At 41.1% G+C, this 24846-nt stretch overlaps 1 protein-coding gene and 1 pseudogene across 1 annotated transcript; both read right to left on the reverse strand.

The window, feature by feature from the left end:
* Positions 1–1010: 1010 nt before the first annotated feature.
* Positions 1011–23466, reverse strand: LOC139931837 (uncharacterized; annotated as a pseudogene).
* On the reverse strand, positions 13095–18258 carry LOC139923138 (trace amine-associated receptor 1-like). Its single transcript, XM_078289597.1, has 2 exons — positions 18038–18258; positions 13095–14085 (listed from the first exon to the last, which is right to left on the reverse strand). The coding sequence occupies exons 1-2, from the start codon at positions 18256–18258 to the stop codon at positions 13095–13097; spliced, it is 1212 nt and encodes a 403-aa protein (XP_078145723.1).
* Positions 23467–24846: the final 1380 nt, after the last annotated feature.

The following is a 24846-nucleotide window of genomic DNA, read 5'->3' on the forward strand; positions in this document are numbered from 1 at the left end:
ATACACGATGCCTCAGGAAAGCACGGAAAATCATAAAAGACTTCAGCCACCCAAGCTGTGAACTGTTCTCGCTGCTGCCGTCTGGTACTCAGACTCACAAACATTTTTTACCCCCAGGCCATCAGGCTTCTCAACCAGCAGTGATCACATTGATCACATGATCACCTCAATGGGTAGGAAAAAGCAGGTGTGAAAGGCCCAGGTCAGGGATTTCCTCGTACTCCTCCTCCCCCATACTCACCCACAGAATAACACTTTATATTTATAATATTTAATACTCCTGATCCAGTCATTTGCTGTAGTCAAATATGACCATCTACAGTGTATTTCACTGTGTAACATACACACATCTCTACTACTACTGCTACTGCTACTGCTACTACCACTAGTGGTACTTCTGTTTCTAATACTGATAGTCCAAATACTACTACTACTGCTGCTAATTGTATTACTTCTCCTCCTGATATTACAACTGCTGCTTTTACAACAACCCATAATACTACAACCTTTAAAAACATTATTAGGCCTACCTATCCTTTCATGTATTGATAACGACAGGACTTTTGGCTTTCAGATAAATTGCAAAAGATCCAAATAATCAAAATGTAAAGACATTTAAACTCTTTGTAATGAATTCAACTGTCTTCAAGCACACAAATGTTCTTCAGAAAATGTAACCCTTTCTAGTTTATGCTTAATGTACTGGAATGTTTTATTCCATGTATTTTGTTTCATGTTTTATCTCTTATTTATCCAAGCTGTCTTTTCTCCTGTGAGGCATTTTGTAAGAACATGGTAACTCTGTTTTGATAAGTGCTATATAAGGTAAGTTATTGTTATTATTATTATTATTATTGAGGAACACGTGTCTTGTTAATGGAGACATCAGCAGTGACTGTTGAGAAAGAAAAGTGTAATAAGCTTTATTTTTTCTGCCATACTTTTTTCTGCCATACATTCATAAGCTCATTTCTCTGAGAGGCACCTGCCATGTCATCATTTTTTAAGATTTATTCTGTGAACAGTTTTATGTCTGAAATGTCAGAATTAAAGATTTTACCTGAAATGATCACTCGAAATGCCTTTCTGAACCAGCTGTAAAAGAATGCGTACACCAAAGGATTCACAGTAGAATTCAAATAGCCGACCCACAACAGTATTTCGAACAATGCCGGTGGAGTCGAGTAACTGATGAAGGGATTAATGACGTTACACACAAAAAAAGGAGTCCAAAAAGAAAGAAATGCCCCCATGATGATAGCGAGTGTTTTGGTGGCTTTAGTTTGGGACGGATCAGATGTTCTCGTGTTGTGGATGCTGCGCACTTGTCTCTGTGCCACCAGGAAAATCTTCAGGTAAATGCCGAGCATGACAACTCCGGGAATGTAAAAGGAGAGAAGCGATGAGACTGTACTCGACACTCCACTCTGAAACAAAACACATCCTCCTTCACATGCAACATGAGTATAGTAGAACTCCTCAATTCCCAAAATATTGAGCTCGAGGAAGACCATTCCAAAGCCCACTACAGCCGAAACACTCCAACTGACCAGAATCATGATCAACACAGCATTAACAGTTATTTTACTTCTATACAGCAGAGGCTGGCAAACCGCATAATATCGGTCAATCGATATGAAAGACAGATTTAGAATTGAGGCTGTGCACAACAAGACATCAGCACTATTGTAGACTTTACAGAATACATCTCCAAAATACCAGCAAGTCTCCACACATCGGATCATACTGGGGAACATGACCAGCAGCCCCAGCAGCAGGTCGGAGACGGCCAGGGAGAGGATGAGGTAGTTGGTGGGAGTGTGGAGCTGCTTGAACTGAGCGACCGACACGACGACCAGAACGTTCCCACACACCGTCAAGACGACCATGACACCCAGCAGCAGGTAGAGAGAGACGCGGACAGACAGAGGATAGATGGTCCTCAGACAGGAAGTGTTCCTGGACTCAAAACAGAGCGCTGGCTCCATCTGTCTGGATAAACTTTATTTATAAAGCACTTTTCAAAACCAAAGTTACAAAGTGCTTCACAACAAGGAACAAGTGCAAGGAAGAAAACATTAAAATTAAACTGAAGGTACTGATTAAATAAGTATAGCAAAGAGATAAAAAGACAAACAAATGACAATAAATAAAATAAAGGACAAATGTAACACAAAATCAGATAAAAAAAAAAAGATGCAAAAAAAATGCAATAATGAACGAGGCAAACTTGGCTAAAATCAGACCAGGATTAAAGGTAAGCTTTCTGATAAAAGTCTGTTTTTAGGAGTGATTTAAAAGATGATACTGACTTAGTCAGCCACACAGTTTCACGCCTGTTCCACAAGGCAATGAACTATACTCATATACAGTAAGGAACTTATAGGTGAAGAGTTCTTCATTTAATAAAATATTTGTCATAATAAAACTTTACACTTAAGAATAGCTTCAACTGTGTGAAATTCAATATATTGGCATGTCCAATCATCTGAGTGTCTTCCTAGTTGTGAAAAAGGTTCATAAAAGTCACATTTTTACCTGTAACTTATGCATCTTATGTTTGGTTCATCAGGGAAACAAACATGTTGTCTAACAATTCTCCTCCTTTTTTTCCTATTTGAACAGAAATGTTATGAAATCATACTGTTGACAATATGTGGAAAAAAGCAGATATAACACACATTGGGTTAGTGACATGAAGCTCATATAGAAAAAATTCCATAATCTGAAAATGAAAGGTGATTTGATTCTGCTATTCCAGTCAGAAATGAATTCATGCCAAGAAGTCAGAGAAATATCAGCAGCTAACTGACTCCCTGTTTAGCAAAGGCTATCTGATGTTTCTGCTTGCTTTTTACTTCTTCAGGACACAAAGAACAAACCTCTCCTGTTGTTGAAAATGGTTTAGTTTAAATCCTTATATTTGCAGATATTCCTGGAGACTGAGATGGCATTCTTGGATTAGCTTTTAAATAGATTGTTAATGTGTTTTAATCACTTTCTGGGTTCAGCTATAGGAGATTACCTGTTGGCCCTGTGTGTGTGTGTGTGTGTGTATTGAACTGAAGCTACATCAAGCTCTACAGTGAAATAAGTCATGACATTTTCACACATTTTCAACACAATCAAACATCATGATGGCAAAATCTAAGGCACAGGTTGCAAATATTAATAAATAATTATCCTTTAAAAAGTACTACATTCTAAAGTAATCCTAGCATAGCAATAATGCAACAATAATAAAAAGTGTTTATACAATACTCAACGTGTGAACACGAGCTAGCTTCCCAGAAACACATCATACCTGAATGCAGAAACATTTAGTTAAAGTGTCTCTTACCTCACACACTCACAGCTGGACAGAATGAGCGTCCTGTGTGTTTCCTGACACACCGTCACAGCTGTAACTGTCGGTCTCTGTCTGGCCTTTAAAGCCCGAGGCTCTGTGGACTGCAGTGTCTCCTGTGGACTGCAGTGTCTCCTGTGGACTGCAGTGTCTCCTGGCCGCCAGCCGCCTCAGGGAGTGAAGCTGGACACTCGTCCCAGTGGATGATGGACCGCACTCACTGCTGTTTATATTCAACTCTTCTTACATCTCTTTTCATGTTATAAGGATAACTTGACTACTGACTAAAATGTTTGTCATCCGATCAGGCCAGGATATATTATATATAATAATATTAATAATAATAATAATACTACATTTTTGTTAACATAGCACTTTTCAAAATAGGGTCAAACAAGTGTAAAATGACAAATGATAAATTGAAAAAAGTGGGTCTTTAAGAGCGTTTTAAAAATACACCCTTAGCTAATCTGAGCTCTTTGGGAAGCGCATTCCATAGTTTTGGGGCCCTGAAAGCAAATGTTCGATCCCCTCTTGAAATGAATTTGGATCTAAGACTATAGGAGAGACTTACCCGCAGACCTCAGGTTACAATCAGGTTCATAAGGAATTAATAGATCTAAAATGTAGTCTGGGGCCTGTCCAAGACGTGCTGTAAAACTGATAAGTAAAATTTTAAAATCAATTCTAAAGTTACGGAAGCGTAATGCATTCACTTGAGAAAAAAAAAATTGCCCTGTTTTTCTGAATTAACAAGATAATTATCTCAGAATTCTGAGAAAAGTTTTCATGGAAAAAAAAATTCTGCTCTGTTTTTCTTAATTAACGAGATACCTCAAAATCCTGCGAGAAGCTCTCACCTGCATGGAGTAGCCTACGGTTGCAATACCATCTATATTACTTAAAGACACGAGTATCTCCCAATGTTTCAAACCAAAAGCAAAATAAAACTGGATTCAACTCAGAAATTCAGAATTCAGAAATACAGGGCAATTTTTTTTTTCTCAAGTGAATGCATTACGCTTCCGTATAAAGTTTATAGGCAGCCAGTGCAAGGATGCTTGGACAGGGGTGATATGCTCCCGTTTCTTTAGACCCATTAGCATTGTGGCAGCAGCGTTTTGGACTAGCTGAAGGCGTGAGATTTGCTTCTGGGTGAGGCAGGAATAGAGGGAGTTACAGTAATCCAGGCGAGAGGATATAAAAGCATGAAAAACTTTATGCAAGTCAATAAATGACAGGAATGTTCTGATTTTAGAAATAGTTCTAACTTGAAGAACAACAACTTTCTTAACCTGCTCCTCAAGTTGAGGTTCTGATCAAAAATCACACCCAAGTTCCTCGCAGAAGTTTTGACGTAAGGTCCCAAAGAACCTAGATCATTCTGAAAAGAGTTGATGGAGTGAGGGGGGCCAATTAGCAATATTTCAGACTTATTGTCGTTTAGCTGCAAATAGTTTTGGGACATCCAACTTTTAATGTCTTTTAGGCAGTTGTGAAGGGAGGCTAGTCCATGAGGCTCATTGAGAGTGATAGGCACATATAGCTGCTTATCATCTGTGTAACAATGGAAGGAGATGTTATGATCACAAATTATGTGACCTAATGGGAGCATATGAAGGGAGAAGAGAATTGGACCCAAAATTGAACCTTGAGGCACGCCACATGTAATGTGGGCAGTCGAGGATCAGGAGCTACCTGACATAACAGAATAAGTTCTACGCGACAGATAGGATCTAAACCAATTTAGAGCAGAGCCAGAGATACCAACCCAGTTTTCAAGACGACCTAAAAGAATATCATGATCAACAGTATCAAATGCTGCGCTCAAGTCTAAAAGAACAAAAATTGAGCAATGCCCTGCATCTGCAGTTAAAAGGAGGTCATTAGTGACTTTAAGAAGTGCTGTCTCTGTGCTAGTTTGAAAATCTTATTTCCATTTAGGAAATCAACAATTGATTGAGTACTACTTTTTCTAATAGCTTTGATCAAAACAGAAGTTTTAAGATGGGCCTGTAGTTGGCTGGAACTGCAGGATCAAGACTGGGTTTTTTGAGGAGGGGATGTACATGTTTAAAGCTGGAGAGAACATTTTCAACATTTCCAAACATTTCCAAACATCTTTGTTTGTTTCTGGAACAAAAGAAACAAACATCTAACTATGTTTGTTTCTGGCTGCTAGCATTAGCAATGTTAGCCATGTTGCTAATGCTAGCTACGCTAGCAGCCAGAAACAAACAAATGATCCATTGTCCGTTTCATAATCTAAACAAAGAACACCTTTTCTTGCAGTGGCCTTTCTAAAATGATCAAGGGCTGCGGTCGAATAGTCTTTTTTGCTTAGGAAGGTTCCTAACTGAGTGAAATGACCCGGAAGTATCTAAGTGGCAGCCATGATAAGAGCTGTTCGAATTCTCTAAATGCTAAGGAAAGGTGCTTCAATGCTTCCTTACTTAGCTCCTTTAGCATAGGATATACTGGACCATCCTTTACGGAAGGAAAGGAGATAATGTCGTCCCACAATTCCTTGCGGCAGCAACATTTAAAGCGACGCACCATTCGGCAGTTCACAAAAACAAACGATCATGACCGACAAGGGACGCAGATCATCATGCAAGTTACCGTTGCTTATTAAGCATTTTCCATCTTATGTCATAACTTGCTAATATGCTTATATGTTTTGAACTTTCAACAATATGTTAAACCCATAGAGGCGAACTATGAACGTTACGCTGCTGTTGTAAAATGATCAAAGTGAAGTTAACGTTGTAGCGTAACTTATGTTCAGTTTGCATTAGTTATTTCTTCATTCTGAGCGTTGTTGTATTGCCAGCCTTTAGGAATATCATTAATTAATTTTACTTCAGTCACAGATGCTGAAACCCTCAGCCGTAACAACTTCAAAGCACAATCAAGTCAACATTTCAAGGTGTTTACTGAGTTGTGTGGTGGTTCTTAAGCTATTATATGCATAGGCTTATAATCAGATCATAATCAGCATATTAACTGTGGCCCATAAGGGGTTTCAACAGACTATATTATAGAACAAAACACTGAAGCATAGTAGTACCCCCCCCCCATTTCAAAACGTTTAGCCTAGACATTGTGAGGATGTATTGTTATTTGTGTCAGTGACAGAACCAAAGAGTACTGTATGTGTTTGTGCTAGGACAGTAAAAGGGCAGCAGAGGGCGCTCTGAGTTTAGCAGTCAGCACGCATCGCTTTCGCGGCATACAGGGAAGTTCAGAGGTCAGAGATAGAGCTAGTGCCACGAACAGATGATGAGCATTGCTGACCACTGTGTTACATGTTTTGCACAGGTAAGAACTGCTATGGTGACAAAAGTAAACTCCTAATTGTTATGCACATTGGTTTGGGGTCGGATACAAAGGGAATTTGAATGTGTGGGGCCGGGATGTGAGAAGGTGCTGAAAGTATAAGTGAATCGCGCTAGCAATTAACATTAGCAACTCGCGCTAGCGGTTAGCATTAGCGATGCACGGGCTAATATTAGCATTGGCAATTAGCAGGGGTTAGCGTTAGCGGCCATGTTGACTCGGTAAAGTCCGTGAAATGTTCATGTGTTTTGTAAATAGCATTTTACTGTCTTGTAGATGATGTTATTGGTGTTCAGAGTGTTTAAAAGTAAGAATATTGCTAGAATACAGGTAGTTAGCCAGCCAAGTCAGACCTGTAATGATAAGCCTGTAGTAAAATTGGTTTGAAAGCTAGGTTTATTGTATTTCCCTGACAGCAGATACAATGGGTAGCAGGGCTAGTTAGACTGGCTAGGTCATCCTGTAAATAGAGGTTAATGTGTAATGTGATGTTTTGAATGAGTTAACTGAGCAAGAGACATTTATGGAACCTCAAATATGTTTATTGATATTCAGTGTTGTTTCTGTGTTGTGTGGAAGATGTCATGGTGCAGTCTAAACATGTAAATGTGGGTAACATGGTATACTAGATGGCTAAAATAAGTGAAGTCCATTGAGTGTAGGTGTAAAACAGGACTCTAAGCTCAAGTAATACAGGGAAGTTCAGAGGTCAGAGATAGAGCTAGTGCCACGAAGAGATGATGAGCATTGCTGACCACTGTGTTACATGTTTTGCACAGGTAACCCCCCTATAAATAAATGTGTTGCACCAGTTTGGGCCCAGCGCTTCATTCAGGACTTGTAACATAACCATAACACAGAAGTCTGTCTTTCAAGAAAATGGGATATGAGACGTTTTTAGCCAGATGATGTTTTTAATTCAACATGTTTGAAACTTAAGAATGATGATATGTACAGTAGTAGATTTGTAGGCCTAACAAGTTATGCCTATCTTGCATGAATTTAACAAGTATTTTCATACAATCATACTAATTGGGATTCATGTCGATAAATATGAGTGGACAGGAGGGTGAGCGTGAGCAACTATTCTCAATGTGACAACCATTTCGTTTCACTTTTGTGACTGGTAGCTAATATTCCTTTTTTATTTCAATTCCAACCTTGGTGATGAAGCAATATTTTTCACCGGGTTGTCCACGTTTATATAGCCTGCATGAAACAACACGGTAAGAACGCACGGGGCGAAGTATCTAAGATGCGCTTTTAGTAGTCCATCTTCAGAACACTGTGTATTGTTTCACCACGGCAGACCCACGTCATTAACATCCGCCGTCGCATAATTACGTAGCATAGTGTAAGTGCAGTCGGATTCTCTTAGCACCGCGGTTGTCTTTTCCTTAGCCCTTAGGAATTCTCCTTCACATCTTTCTTTGACCTCATGACGTTTTCCAATGAGGTCAAGGAAAAGTGGTTAGGAATAGGAGTTAGGACGTATTTTTTTGACTATTCGACCGCAGCCAAGGAGTTGATAAGCAGACAGATGGTTTGTTCTATTGCACGGAGCTCGGCTCTAACGGAAAGCGATCCGGTTGTCTTTGCGACAGCGGCGCAAACAACAATACCACTTGGAAACGCTAGGGGGGGACAACGGGGGGAAAGTTGAAAAGTTGTCCGTATCCACTTTAACAAATAAAACAATAGTAAATCACATGGGCCAGAAAACTGCTGCACTGATCTCTGGGTTGAAACTTTTGGCCACACCCCAATCAGTGATGCCAATCAGGTATTTTGCCATTGACAGATGATGTCAAACACCTGTGTTGAGTTTTCTGCACTCTGTGATTTAGTGGCGTGTTTCGTTAAAAGTTTATTGGTTGATAAAAGCCAAACCATTTGACCTATCAATAACCTTTATGCAACTTTGAAAGAGGACGGTCCCAAGATTCTCCACACCAAGTTTCATGTGAATTGGATGAACGGACTAGGAGGAGTTGCGAAAAAAGTGTTTCTTAAATAATTCAAAATGGCAGTCAATACAATATGATGCACATTGAAAATGATATATGGGTTGGACTCGGCACCTTCCAAAGAATCTAGGAACACAAGAATTTTCAATCTACGACACACGGTTCAGAAGTTATTGGCCAAAACGTAAAGTTGCTTGTTATAGCGCCACCATCTGGCCAATATGCATGGGCTGCCTTGCCTGAGTAGTGGGGGGCCGTAGGAGCCCATCTGCCAAATATGGTTGCTGTAGGACTTACGGTTTCTGAGCTGCAGACACTTTTATGGGAGGAAAAGAAAGAACGAAAGAAAGAAAGAAAGAATTCCAGCAAAAACAATAGGGTTCCAGCACTACGTGCTTGGACCCCTAATTATGATAATAAAGAATAGTTACACAAATAGTAATAATATTTCCATCTACTGGTATAGTACTGTAAGGGACTAACCAGAACTTGTATTTTGAAACTGTCAAGGCAGTTAAGCATGCATCTTGCGATGCACCTGGACACTTCATCAGTGATGTTCCTGCAGTCATTGGGAGGGACTGGACAGCAAACCCTCTGCACTTCGATGGGCTTGGAACTTGTTCGCCATCCACTGCTGCGGCACTGCTCCATCAGTTCAGCGTACTGGGCCCTCTTCCTCTCGTTGGCCTCCTCGATGCGGTCCTCCCATGGGACGGTGAGTTCCAAGAGGATGACCTGCTTAGTGTACACAGACAACAGCACCATGTCAGGCCTCAGTGTTGTTGCTGCGACAAAGTCTGGGAACTTAAGTTGCTTCCCCAGATCAACTTTCAGGTCCCAGTCTTGTGCTGTTGTGAGCAGGCCAGAGGAGGCAGTCCTGGTAGCAGGTGTTGGCTTCTCTCCTGCTGCTAACAGATGGATGGACGGACACACATACAGACGCAGATGAAAACATTAGAGAAGGCTCATAACTTTAACCTTTGATTGGCAGGTTACAGCAGCAGGACTCACAACAGGGTTTAAAGAAACATCATTGTTAATCAAGTATTCTCTGAAACAGAACAAAACCGCTGCTCCCTTTGGTTTTGTTAATTTGGAGGCAACAAGTCAAAGTGCAGGCTCAGCATTACATCTCTTTGAATCCATGGCTGACACATTCCTTTGGTATTTTAACAGCTTTGCAGAGAGCTGTTATCATTCCATGTTAGGTCTTCAGCATTTTCATCATTATTTGTGTATGTTGTAGGGTTTGACTAAGTTTCACTGGGTGCCAGTCAGAACAGTCTGACAAAAGATTGACTGTTTAGTCAGAGTCAAGAGTCAAACCCCACAAAGGATCCATGTACATCATGAACATTATCCTGAACTAGGTAACCGTAAGATACGGTAATCAATAGAATGTAGCTTTGCAATATAAATAGCAATAAACACTCAACATAAGAGAAATAAGCACAAACAACACAAAATTCTCAATTTCAAGTAATAATTGTATTAGATCAAAATAGGGCTGCAGCTATCGATTATTTTAGTAATCGAGTATTCTATCGATTATTCCATCGATTAATCGAGTAATCGGATAAGAAATACTTTTGCTTTATTAAAGAGCAATAGTAAATATACAAAAGAGAAAACTGTCCGCACGAAGCTGTCCATACAACGCTGTGATTTACTGAAAAAGAGGTAATTATTATTGATATTTATTACTAGGCCTAAATATCATACAAGTTCATAAGACTGGTTCATAAGACTAATGTACATTTATTTACTATGTTGAAGGGTTGCCCTACACCTGCTGACCCTACTCACTGCAATCAAACTAAACTGAATATACCTGCTGTATTGGACTGGTGCATTTTAGGCTCCAATTGCTACTTACACCACCTGATATTTTGCTTTCTGGGGTATTTTATGCATCACTGTGAGGGGAGTAGGTGTGTGTGTGTGTGTGTGTGTGTGTGTGTGTGTGTGTGTGTGTGTGTGTGTGTGTGTATCATAATAATAACATGAATGAAGCTCAGGCTTTCACAAATTGACTGCAGCATTTTATTTTCTGTGGTTATTTTCTTGAGCAAAACTTAGCTAACTTAGGGACATCACAACTAGCCACCATATTGATTTACGTTCTTAACTAGCCATTACATATAGCCATAATTAACGTACATTCTTTACTAGCCTTCATCTCATCCCGTTTTAATATTAAATGCTGACTCCGCCCACCCGGGCCAGTTTCAGCGTACGCCGGTAGCAATTACAAGTGGACCCTATCCTACAGTCCCTGCTCTCAGCGGAGGGAGGGAGCTACGCTGTGTGGGAAGCGCTGTGACCGACCTCTCTGGATTAGACAAGCAAGTAGAGAAAACCGGCATCAGCCGAACCAATTTATTGCCAAATGCTTTGGGATTCACCACATTAACATTGCTTCCCATGGTCAGAAAAAGTTGGCAGATTTGTTGCTAGTCGCTTTTGAGAAATAGAGTCGCCAGGGGGGTCTGAAAAGTCGTCAAGTCTAGCGGCAAAGTCGCCAAGTTGGCAACACTGGATCCCAAACTTTGGACACTTTCTGTCGTTTTCTCTGGCCTGTCTCTTCTCTTCGCCCCTCGTTATTTTCTCTTCTTCAGCGCGTTGTGCAACAGTAATAATCATCCGTGCGAAACACAGTGAGCGTGTATATAGTTATATGGATTAAACGAAGCTTCGATGCAAAGAATTTGCATCGATGATTTTTAGTAATCGAGTTACTCGAGTTTCTCGAGGAATCGTTTCAGCCCTACATCAAAATAATAATGTGAGTTCAGTTAATTTCAGTTCAGTTCATAACATAACAAAAAAAATCACTTTGGGTTTTCCTGGTACTCCAAATGAACCATCAAAACAAGGAAGTAATCCAGCCAATCACAAATCAGTCCGACAGTTCTATCAAAGTTCAGTTCTCTTCATCAACAACAAAAAAATAATCTTCATAAAAACCCGCAAATGTTCAGTTCGAAAAGAAATTAGGATAACCCTTCGTTTTACAGGTCCCTAACAACGTATGAACTATTCCTAATTAGACGTTAACAAAAATGCTATTACACAGTAACGTGGCTGCGTTATTTGATCTTAAATGATGTTATTGTCTAACTGGACTAACTTACCATTTAGTTATTGCACTGTTAATTACTAACAATGTATGAACTGTTTATTAACAAAAAATAATTATACAACAACATATTTGCGTTTATATGTATTTACATTAAATTTACGGTATTATTTAGTATTTACGGACCTGTAATATGAAGCGGGTGCAAGTGGACAATAATTCATACAATGTGACCATGTTTATTTTCTTTATTGACATTTAAATGGTACATTTAAACGGGACAGCAGCTTACATTCCATACAGACCAGACCGTAAAGTGCCGGGGGATCAATTTTACAGACGCTGAGACGTTCGCTAGCTTTAGCCTATCTGGGGGTGAGTGAAAGATTATGCATGCTACGAACTTAAGCACCCTCCTGGGAGCTAGCATGGCTAACTTTTGTAGAGTGCTGGCTGTGTTAGTTAGCCAACGCTTGGCCATATTAGCTTCCAGTCATGTGCCTGCGTTCGTTGGAGTAGCAGTAGCAGCAGCAGCAGTAGCATTAGCAGCAGTAGCAGCAGCTGCAGTAGCATTAGCAGCAGTAGCAGCAGCAGCAGTAGTAGTAGTAGTAGTAGAAGCTGGTGGAAGTAGTATTTTTCCCACGGCGCAGCCGAGGGCGTCACGCGGCAGATTCAGGTCATGCATTCAGTCAGTCAGTCAGTCAGTCAGTTAGTCAGTCAGGTAACGCTTAGTGAGATGTCGCTTCGTGAGATGGCCTCTAGAGGGCGTCTTGGACTAAGAGATGGCCTCTTGCCTAAACGCCACATTCAGTCCCATATTGGTAATGCCATATTGGATCTCACACAGAGCTACACTCTTCGCCGTCAATTTACAGACATCCACATCTTCTGCTGTCCTGCAAACCTTAACGGTAGGTAACGTTATTACCTGTGGTTTTTAAGTGACGTTACTGGAATTATTATTTAACTGATAACTGTGTCATAATGCTTCAGTGCAGTGAATTGAATTGAACACGCGCCATGGGTCTGTACAGGATCTGTGCTTGTTCATGCTTAATGTACTGGAATGTTTTATTCCATGAATTTTGTTTCTTGTTTTATCTCTTATTTCTATCCCAGCTGTCTTTTCTCCTGTGAGGTGCTTTGTTGCTTTGTTTTCTATAGTGCTATATAAGGTAAGTTATTGTTATTATTATTATTATTATTGAGGAATAAGTGTCTTGTTAATGGAGACATCAGCAGTGACTGTTGAGAAAGAAAAGTGTAATAAGCTTTATTTTTTCTGCCATACTTTTTTCTGCCATACATTCATAAGCTTATTTCTCTGAGAGGCACCTGCCATGTCATCATTTTTTAAGATTTATTCTGTGAACAGTTTTATGTCTGAAATGTCAGAATTAAAGATTTTACCTGAAATGATCACTTGAAATGCCTTTCTGAACCAACTGTAAAAGAATGCGTACACCAAAGGATTCACAGTAGAATTCAAATAGCCGACCCACAACAGTGTTCCAAACAATGCCGATGGAGTCGAGTAACTGATAAAGGGATTAATGACGTTACACACAAAAAAAGGAGTCCAAAAAGAAAGAAATGCCCCCATGATGATAGCGAGTGTTTTGGTGGCTTTAGTTTGGGACGGATCAGATGTTCTCGTGTTGTGGATGCTGCGCACTTGTCTCTGTGCCACCAGGAAAATCTTCAGGTAAATACCGAGCATAACAACTCCGGGAACGTAAAAGGAGAGAAGCGATGAGACTGTACTTGATACTCCACTCTGAAAGAAAACACATCCTCCTTCACATGCAACATGATCATAGTAGAACTCCTCAATTCCCAAAATATTGAGCTTGAGGAAGACCATTCCAAAGCCCACTACAGCCGAAACACTCCAACTGACCAGAATCATGATCAACACAGCATTAACAGTTATTTTACTTCTATACAGCAGAGGCTGGCAAACAGCATAATATCGGTCAATCGATATGAAAGACAGATTTAGAATTGAGGCTGTGCACAACAATACTTCAGCACTACTGCAGACTTTACAGAACACATCTCCAAAATACCAGCAGGTCTCCACAGATAGGATCATACTGGGGACCATGACCAGCAGCCCCAGCAGCAGGTCGGAGACGGCCAGGGAGAGGATGAGGTAGTTGGTGGGAGTGTGGAGCTGCTTGAACTGAGCGACCGACACGACGACCAGAACGTTCCCACACACCGTCAAGACGACCATGACGCCCAGCAGCAGGTAGAGAGAGACGCGGACAGACAGAGGATAGATGGTCCTCAGACAGGAAGTGTTCCTGGACTCAAAACAGAGCGCTGGCTCCATCTGTCTGGATAAACTTTATTTATAAAGCACTTTTCAAAACCAAAGTTACAAAGTGCTTCACAACAAGGAACAAGTGCAAGGAAGAAAACATTAAAATTAAACTGAAGGTACTGATAAAATAAGCATAGCAAAGAGATAAAAACACAAACAAAGGACAAGTGACAGTAAATAACACAAAATATGATTAAATGATGATTAAAAAATGCAATAATGAACGAGGCAAACTTGATTGACAGGATTAAAGGTAAGCTTTTGGATAAAAGTCTGTTTTTAGGAGTGATTTAAAAGATGATACTGACTTAGCAGCTTCACGCCTGTTCCACAAGACAATGAACCATACTCAGAGTAAGTAACTTATAGGTTAAGAGTTCTATAGTTAATAAAATATTTGTCATAATAAAACTTTACAATTGAGAATTGCTTCAACTGTATGAAATTCAATATATTGGCATGCCCAATCATCTGAGTGTCTTCCTAGTTGTGAAAAGGTTCATAAAAGTCACATTTTCACCTGTAACTTATGTATCTTATGTTTGGTTCACCAGGGAAACAAACATGTTGTCTAACAATTCCACTTTTTTCCTATTTGAATAGAGATGTTATGAAATCATACTGTTTACAATATGTGGAAAAAAGACACATTGGGTTAGTGACATGAAGCTCATATAGAAAAATTCCATAATCTGAAAATGAAAGGTGATTTGATTCTGCTATTCCAGTCAGAAATGAATTCATGCCAAGAAGTCACAGAAATATCAGCAGCTAACTGATTCCCTGTTTAGCAAAGGCTATCTGATGTTTCTGCTTGCTTTTTACTTCTTCAGGACACAAAGAACAAACCTCTCCTAAATACTTATATTTGCAGAAATATATGGAGATTATGATGCATTCTTGAATAAGCTTTTAAATAGATTTCCCTGCATTGTTTCAGCTAATATACCATGACAAAATAGCACACTGCTTGTGGAATTATTATTTTCAGTGATGTTTCACAGTAAATTCACACAAATGATTTAAATGTATTCAAATCACCAGCCATGATTAAACCAAAATTCGTCCTGTTCACATGGGATGGGCTTGATTTTTTTCACATACACATCTACTGCTCCACTCCTCTTATGTAGTTCTATGGCAGGAGTGGAGAACTGCCATATGATTTGTGATGTCTTCATTTTACACCACTGCCACTGAGGATGTTGTAATATTTAGCTAATCATTCCCTCAATAATTAATCAGAGAATAAATCATTTTATGGAGACATCAACCAACAGTCAATAGTTAAAGGATAAATCCGGTCATTTTCAACATGGGCCTTATTTTCCTGTTTTTTTGCCGTCATGACGATTGATTGTGTTCAAGATGTCATCACTCACTTCACTGTGGAGCTTGACGTGGTTTCAGTTAAACAGGAGCACTGCTGTCCAATACACACATACAGGGCCAACGTCATGTCCAACAGCTGAACCCAAAAAGTGATTAAAAACCATCTTTTCAACACAATAACACCCACACTGCAGTTGAACATGTCTTTAAATAGCACACCAATAGATTGGATCATTTTTAAAACTGACTGCTGACATCGGTGGATTCTCTGCTGTGTTCACCGCTTGTGTTGACTCACTTCCTAAATTTGTGATGCCAGGTGGGAAATAACAGAGGCGCAAAAAAATCCCCACATATTCTGCTTCATTACCACTAGGACGTTGATGTAAATGTTTTTTCCCAGTCAGCAAGTCATATTTACAGAAAATCCAATATGCATTGAACGCAGCATCAGAGTTCTTGAGTTCTAGCTCATGCTAGTTAAAATAACATAACTAATACTGCAATATAGAGTTTCAGGCAATGGATAATCGGTCATTGGATGCAGGAAGGTTCCACTGTAGTGAGTGTTAATGTGTTTTAATCACTTTCTGGGTTCAGCTATAGGAGATTACCTGTTGGCCCTGTGTGTGTGTGTGTGTGTGTGTGTGTGTATTGAACTGAAGCTACATCAAGCTCTACAATGAAATAAGTCATGACATTTTCACACATTTTCAACACAATCAAACATCATGATGGCAAAATCTAAGGCACAGGTTGCAAATATTAATAAATAATTATCCTTTAAAAAGTACTACATTCTAAAGTAATCCTAGCATAGCAATAATGCAGCAATAATAAAAAGTGTTTATACAATACTCAACGTGTGAACACGAGCTAGCTTCCCAGAAACACATCATACCTGAATGCAGAAACATTTAGTTAAAGTGTCTCTTACCTCACACACTCACAGCTGGACAGAATGAGCGTCCTGTGTGTTTCCTGGCACACCGTCACAGCTGTAACTGTCGGTCTCTGTCTGGCCTTTAAAGCCCGAGGCTCTGTGGACTGCAGTGTCTCCTGTGGACTGCAGTGTCTCCTGTGGACTGCAGTGTCTCCTGGCCGACAGCCGCCTCAGGGAGTGAAGCTGGACACTCGTCCCAGTGGATGATGGACCGCACTCACTGCTGTTTATATTCAACTCTTCTTACATCTCTTTTCATGTTGTAAGGATAACTTGACTACTGACTAAAATGTTTGTCATCCAATCAGGCCAGGATAGATTATTATATAATAATAATAATAATATATTTTTTTAATATAGCACTTTTCAAAACAGAAGTTACAAAGTGCTTTACACAATGAAAAGAATAATAAAACAACACAACACAATAAAACAGTAGTAAAACAGTGACAATTCAACACAAAGAAAAACAAGGGTAAATTGACAAATGCTAACTTAAGAATGCATAGAGCAAAAAGTTTACAGAAAAGCCAATGAAACTAAAAAAACCCCCACTAATAAACCCACTAGTATTTTAAAGTCAATACACCCTTAGCTAATCTGAGCTCTTTGGGAAGCGCATTCCATAGTTTTGGGGCCCTGACAGCAAATCCTCGATCCCCTCTTGAAATGAATTTGGATCTAAGAACAACTAGGAGAGACTTTCCTGCAGACCTCAGGTTACAGGCTCATAAGGAATTAAAAGATCTAAAATGTAGTCTGTGGCCTGTCCAAGACATGCTTTAAAAGTGATAAGTAAAATTTTAAAATCGATTCTAAAGTTTATAGGCAGCCAGTGCAAGGATGCTAGGACAGGGGTGATATGCTCCCGTTTCTTTAGACCCATTAGCATTCTGGCAGCAGCGTTTTGGACTAGCTGAAGGCGCGAGATTTGCTTCTGGGTGAGGCAGGAAAAGAGGGAGTTACAGTAATCCAGGCGAGAGGATATAAAAGCATGAATTACTTTCTGCAAGTCATTAAAAGACAGGAATGTTCTGATTTTAGAAATAGTTCTAAGCTGAAGAAAGCAAGTCTGAACAACTTTCTTAACCTGCTCCTCAAATTGAGGTCCTGATCAAAAACCACACCCAAGTTCCTCGCAGAAGTTTTGACGTAAGGTCCCAAAGAACCTAGATCATTCTGAAAAGAGTTGATGGAGTGAGGGGGGCCAATTAGCAATATTTCAGACTTATTGTTGTTTAGGTGCAAATGATTTTGGGACATCCAACTTTTAATGTCTTTTAGGCAGTTGTGATGGGAAGATCAGATGTGAATTGATGTCCATTTGGAGCAGCTTTTGACCCATCAGGTGGGGTTGCACTGTGTTAAAGGCGCTTGAGAAGTCCACAAAGACCATTCTGACATATGCCTTGGGCTTCTCAAGGTGGGTATAAGCACCGTGCAGCAGTGTCAGAACAGCATCATCAACCCCCCTATGTTGTTTATATGCAAACTGGAGAGGGTCAGTGTGCACGTCTACTTCCTTCTGTAACTGGGAAAGAACAAGCCTCTCAAAGCTTTTCATTACCAGGGATGTTAAGGCTACAGGTCGGTAGTCGTTATCACAGGTGGGGTTGCTTTTCTTGGGTACTGGACAAATAATAGAGGATTTCCATATTGTAGGGATTGAGTGTTCTGCCAAAGAGCTCGCAGAAAACACCGGACAGTTGACTGCAGCAGGCCTTCAGCAGGCTGCCACAGATCAGGCCCAGGTGCTTTGTTTGGGTTTATCCTCTTCAGGGTGAGTTCTACCTCCCCAGGCTGCAGTTCCAGGTTTGCAGTGGTGAGTGACATGGTAGCCAGGTCAGATAGCTCCTCCCTCTCCAGTGTAAAGTTGTGCTGGTCAAACCTGCAGTAGAAGTTGTTCAAGTTCTCTGCCATGCTGACACAGTCTTTTGCCTCAGATTTGGGTATGGTTGGAGTATTAGGGAGGCCAGCCAGTGGTTTAATGCCTCGCCAGGCGTCCCTGGCTTTGCCTTCCCGGAAGAGCTTCTCAAATTTCTCCTTGTACACTCTCTTGGCCTCTTTTATTTGTTTGTTCAACTTGTTCTGAATGAGTTTGGACTCAGTTCTGTTTCCTGAGATAAATGCTATTTTCTTTTCGTTGAGTGTTACTTTCAGAGGTTTTGTTTTTTCCAGGGCTTATTGTTAGAAAATACCTTGACAGATTTTGTGGGGACTATCATCTCCTCGCAAAAGGTGATGTAGTGAGTGACAACATCAGTAGCCTCCTCTAGACTGCCCCCCTGAGTTAGCACCTCCCACTCTGTACAGTCAAAACAGCCCTTTAATATCTCACATGCATTATTGTCCCATACTTTCACCAGTTTCTTAACCACGCCCTCTCTCTGTAACTTTGTGCGGTAGGCAGAGATGAGATGGATAGCATTGTGGTCGGCAGTACTAAGGGGTATTTTTTTGTGGGCTTTGTATTCATTCTTAACATTGCCATAACAGAGGTCAATTGTTTTATCACCCCTGGTGGCGCATGTGATATACTGCTGATAAGTCAGGAGTGTTTTGTTCAGCCTACAGCCGTTGAAATCCCCAAGGATGAGGACAGGGGAGTCTGGAGATGCGCATTCAATATGATGAACACACATGGCTATAGCCTCTGACACACGTGTGAGGTTGCCAGATGGCAACAAGCACTAAAGCAAGCTGACCGAACTCTCGGGGGAGCTACTTGGGTCTAAATGTCACGGCTAGCAGCTCTATATCAGGTGTACAGCAGGAATCCTTCATTTTAGCGGTCTTACTCCATGCTCTGGACTACTCTAATCTGAGTGGGGTCCCGAAGCCATCTAGAGAGAGTTCTGAGTCGGCTATCGTGTTGTCAAGCCAAGTCTCTGTGAGGCAGATCAGACTGGCCTCCTTGTATGCCCACTGGCATGTTATATTTGCTTGTAATTCGTCCAGTTTGTTGCGTAAAGATCGGACATTAGCAAGCATGATAGAGGGGAGCGGCGGACATACCTGTGTGCCGGTGAGTCTCTTCAGTCTCTGTCTAACTTCCCCCCTTCTCTCCCGCCTCCTCTTGGGCACTTTGTCCTGCTGATTGCGGCCCTCTCCGCGCTGCTTTGTTATTAACTCCCAACAGTAGTCCAGATTTCGTAGCAGCAGTATATTCTCCCGAGTGTACCGCGATATTCCACCTCCAAGAGCACTTGTTCCCACGGGTGTTGCCAGTAACGACTCGATTGTCCAAAACAGGAACATCAGCAGTAGGGAAATCCATTTCCTCATGATTGTCACTTGATGCAAAATAAATAAGACAAAATAATCCAGTTGACTAATGTGTTGTACAGGGCTCTTGTGAGAAATTACCGCTGTAGTTGCCACTCGACAAACGCAAACACATGCAAACCCAGGTAATGCACGCTGATAGACGCCTCTCCACGTGTCGCCATTATAGCGCCACCCCTGTCTGTCTGAAACTGTCAAGGTGTTTAAGCATACGTCTTGCGATGCACCTGGACACATCATCAGTGATGTTCCTGGGTCATCGGGTGTTTCGGGTCTCACAACATCAGACACCCTCACCCAGGCGACCCAGCCCCGGCTTGTGCCCAGGTAGCACTACTTCACCCATGGATCCACTCTCCTGATCCACAACCACTTGCAGGCAACTTCAGTTGCCTCTGTCAAACATGACAGTTTTCTTCACTGGGCGGAAGAAAGCTTATGGCTGATTTATGGTAGGGCGCTCGACACCTTTGATAAGTGTCGCTCGACAGAAAATAAAGAGCCGTGCGACGTTTGTAATTTATGCTTCGGCGAAAGGTTTCAGTCGTCTCCATGGTAACCAGAAGCTATCCTAACGTTAAACTTCCATGATACAGAATAATCTTCTCGACCACCGAGTGATTATTGTTTAGCCTACTGTAACATTTTCGTCTGACCAATAAAGATAGCAAGGATAGTAAACATAGCCTACCTGTCCCGTAGATTTTTCCACCGACGTTTGCAGTCCAACATACTGATATTCAGGGTATCAGCAATCTCTTTCCACAACGTTAATGCCATCTGCGCATCTTTGTATTCTTTCATTGAAGAATCACACAGGTGGCGATACTGTCTAACTTGTTCTGCCAGTCTTTCATCTATACCCTCCATATTTGCTACGAGCTAAGCTAAACTAATTAAACTAATTAAACAAGGACGAAAAAGTTACAGACCAAAATATCAATAAGGACGTTCAGTGAAAACTACAATCTCCATGGCGACGTTAGTGTGACACAATGTGACTACCCAATCACATTGTGCGACAAAATGTGACGGTGTCCGCGACATAACAAAATTCTCCAGGTGCGAGACATGAAAGGAAAGTGTTGAGAGACACTTTTTTCTGTTGAAAATACGTAATTTCTGTCAAGCGACACTTATCAAAGGTGTCGAGCGCCAAACCATGAATCAGCCTTTACAGTTGCTGATCCCGCTGCAGATGGTGTCTGCTATGACCTTCAGCACCTGGTCATGGCGCCAGTGGTAGCACCCCTCGCCCAGGGCTCTCGGAAAGCAGCTGAGGATGTGCTCGAGGGTTCCCCTCTTCAGGCACAGCAGGCACGCTGAAGAGTCGATCTTCCCCCAGCCGAATAGGCTGGATGGGCTCGGTAGGACGCCGTAAACCGATTGGATTAAGAACTTGATGCGCTGAGGCTCGGCCTTCCAGAGCTCAGGCCATGAGACCTTTCTCTCCACCGCCTGCTCCCATCTTGTCCAAGCTCCCTGCTGCTGCATCCCGACCATCCTGCTGGCTCGCCCTTCTTCGACTGCTGCACACACCTCTGCCTAGACCAGCTTCCTCCCATACTTCCCCTGGGCCTTGTCGTAGGGTGGTGTTGAAATGCTACCAAGGCCAGCTCTTCCACGGGTCACCATCCCCACCAGCATGCTGTGCTGCAACCAAGACTCTGCGTTCTCCACTGCCTCTACTGCCCTCCACTTCCTTCCTGTCCTGACCTCGATGCCGGCCTGGGAGACTTTTGGGTCGTGAGATTCCCGGCACTGCAGAACCTCCCTTGTACGGGTCACCTTGAACTCCTCGCTCAGGCTGCTGATGGGGAGCTTCAGCATGTTGTTATGACCGTACAGGGCGATGCTGCTTAGGCTTCGAGGCAGTCCAAGCCACTTGCGAAGGAACCTGACCCTCTTCTCAAAGCCCTCGATTGTAGAGATCGAGACCTTGTAGACCAGAAGAGGCCAGAAGATCCGTGGGAGGATAGCGTGTTGGTACATCCAGGCCTTGAACTTGCCTGGTAGGCTTGATTTGTCCACTGCAGCTAACCAGGCTTCCAGCTCCTGGTTGGTCGCTCGGATGGATGCTGTATCCCTCAGGCTACAGTCGAGCACCTTACCCAGGCTCTTCACTGGTTTCTCTGTGATGGTTGGGATTGGAGTGCTGTCAAGAATGAAGCGGAACTTGTCCATAGTCTTCCCTCTCTTCAGCACCAGCGACCTGGATTTCGTTGGTTTGAAGCTCATGCGAGCCCACTTAATCAGTTACACAAATAGTAATACTTCCATCTACTGGTGTAGTACTGTAAGTGCCTTGCTTAAACCAGAACTTTTATTTTGAAACTGTCAAGGTGGAAACCACATTAAAAATGCATCACTTCTGGGTCAGAATTAGGAAAATGACGAATAGTGTTTTACGAGTGAGGGCACAAACAGCCAAAAGTGTGAACGTAAAAAAAACCCCCAACTTATTGATAAACGTAGTAGTAGTGATAGGTATTGATAAACATATAAACAGAGCTGCAAAATGAGAATTGAAGGCATAAATAGTCATAGTTAAGGATTTAATTTGTAAAACATGGGTTACAATCCTGTTTATAGATTTACAGAACTGACTTTGGGTTTTCAGATTCGTTTTTTACGACTGAACCATTTCACAATCTTGGGTTTATGTGCGATTTGTTTTGGCGGAAATATGCCTCCATACTCCTCTATATTGTGCGTTGGAGCTGGAATAAAAGCTTGGTCGGACGCAAGAAATGCCTCAGAGAACTTACTTGCAGAGCTTGAATTGAAAACACGTGAATAGACACGAGAACATCGTACAGGAGCAGGCTGGGATATGGGTACATTAAAAACAATAGCCTTATGGTCGGACATACAGTAATCTATTACAAACAAACACCAGATGATAGAACAAGGTCCAAAGTGTGTCCCTTTTCATGGGTAGGCCCTTTAACAGACTGGGAGAGGCTAAAATAATCTATAAAATCTGACATATGATGCGTAGATCCTGATCATAGAATCAGATTTTGGCAGCATTGTTATCAGATGTTTCATGTCTGATCTGGAGGTGGTAAGGCTTGTATTGTGACCAGAATTAGTCTGGACACAATCCAGGATAAAAACACATTTGAACAATAAAGAGGAATGGGGAGAAAGTTTCGGGAAAGGTAATGTGGTTACAGATTTAAATTAATACCGCATATATTATATATTATTATTATATATATTATATTAGAAACACTTCTAATGGAGCAGCAGCAGCCAAGCATTAGAGAGGCAGGCTGGTGACCGGGGGGTTTTAATTTTATGGCTGTTTCATAGCCATAGATATGAATTAAATGGACAAACCTTAACTGTTTACTGGGGATTTGACCATCTGTATTACAGAACATGGTATATTCTTTGTCTTAGGCTGCACTTCAGCAAGCCCTTGCAACTTCTGTGGCAAAATCGAGATCAACCAAGATAAAAACTAGAAATTGTGCTCAGTAGAGCACAGACCTCCTCCGTGTCAACACCCCGCAAGGCAGTTATGCACCTTTTGGTAATATGCCACGCCCACCACCACACCCACTTTTGGCCAATCAACATGAAAAGTTAATCAGTTCTTCCGTCTGTCCATCTCCATCACACACAGAGATGTGTGTGAAAACATTAGAGAAGGTTCATAACTTTAACCTTTGATTGGCAGGTTACAGCAGCAGGACTCACAACAGGGTTTAAAGAAACATCACTGTTAATCAAGTATTCTCTGAAACAGAACAAAACCGCTGCTCCCTTTGACTTATTGCCTCCAAATTAACAAAACCAAAGTGCAGGCTCAGCATTACATCTCTTTGAATCCATGGCTGACACATTCCTTTGGTATTTTAACAGCTTTGCAGAGAGCTGTTATCATTCCATGTTAGGTCTTCCGCATTTTCATCATTATTTGTGTATGTTGTAGGGTTTGACTAAGTTTCACTGGGTGCCAGTCAGAATAGTTTGACAAAAGATTGACTGTTTAGTCAGAGTCAAGAGTCAAACCCCACAAAGGATCCATGTACATCATGAACATTATCCTGAACCAGAATTATAACCAAGATAACCGGTAATCAATAGAATGTAGCTTTGCAATATAAATAGCAATAAACACTCAACATAAGAGAAATAAGCACAAACAACACAAAATTCTCAATTTCAAGTAATAATTGTATTAGATCAAAATAAGAAAGAATGTGAGTTCAGTTAATTTTAGTTCAGTTAATAATGTAACAAAAAAAATCGCTTTCGGTTTTCCTGGTACTCCAAATGAAACATCAAAACAAGGAAGTAATCCAGCCAATCACAAATCAGTCCGACAGTTCTATCGAAGTTCAGTTCTCTTCATCAACAAAAAGAAAAATAATCTTCATAAAAACCCGCCAATGTTCAGTTCGAAAAGAAATTAGGGTAACCCTTCGTTTTACAGGTCCCTAACAACGTATGAACTATTCCTAATTAGACGTTAACAGAAATGCTATTACACAGTAACGTGGCTGCGTTATTTGATCTTAAATGATGTTATTGTCTAACTGGACTAACTTACCATTTAGTTATTGCACTGTTAATTTCTAACAATGTATGAACTGTTCATTAACAAAAAATAATTATACAACAACATATTTGCGTTCATATGTATTTACATAGTACTGCGACCTGTAATATGAAGCGAGTGTAAGTGGACAATAATTCATACAATGTGACCATGTTTATTTTCTTTATTGACATTTAAATGGTACATTTAAACGGGACAGCAGCTTACATTCCATACAGACCAGACCGTAAAGTGCCGGGGGATCAATTTTACAGACACTGAGACGTTCGCTAGCTTTAGCCTATCCGGGGGTGAGTGAAAGGTTATGCATGCTACGAACTTCAGCACCCTCCTGGGAGCTAGCATGGCTAACTTTAGTGCTGACTGTTAGCTAACGGTTGGCCATATTAGCTTCCAGTCATGTGCCTGCGTTCGTTGGAGTAGTAGTAATAGTAGTAGTAGTAGTATTAGTAGCAGTAGTAGTAGGAGTAGTAGTAGTAGTAGCAGTAGCCTAGTAATAGTAGTAGTAGTAGTAGCAGTAATAGTAGTTGTAGAAAGGTCGAGGGTCGAGTTACTTTTATAAACTCAACTTTATTTATTAGCATCAACTGCAACAGCTAACAACTAACAACTGTCGTAACACTTAACATGTGACTATTGCCCATATATAG

The sequence above is a fragment of the Centroberyx gerrardi genome, chromosome 17, assembly GCF_048128805.1.
Source record: "Centroberyx gerrardi isolate f3 chromosome 17, fCenGer3.hap1.cur.20231027, whole genome shotgun sequence".
NCBI classification, from domain to species: Eukaryota; Metazoa; Chordata; class Actinopteri; order Beryciformes; family Berycidae; genus Centroberyx; species Centroberyx gerrardi.

Coding starts and splice junctions, on each gene's coding strand:
- LOC139923138 (XM_078289597.1), bottom strand. CDS start 18,258: ATGGCAGAGAACTTGAACAACTTCTACTGCAGGTTTGACCAGCACAAC. Junction 14,086..18,037: donor CTGCTGCAGTCAACTGTCCG/GTGTTTTCTGCG, acceptor TTATAAATAAAG/TTTATCCAGACAGATGGAGC.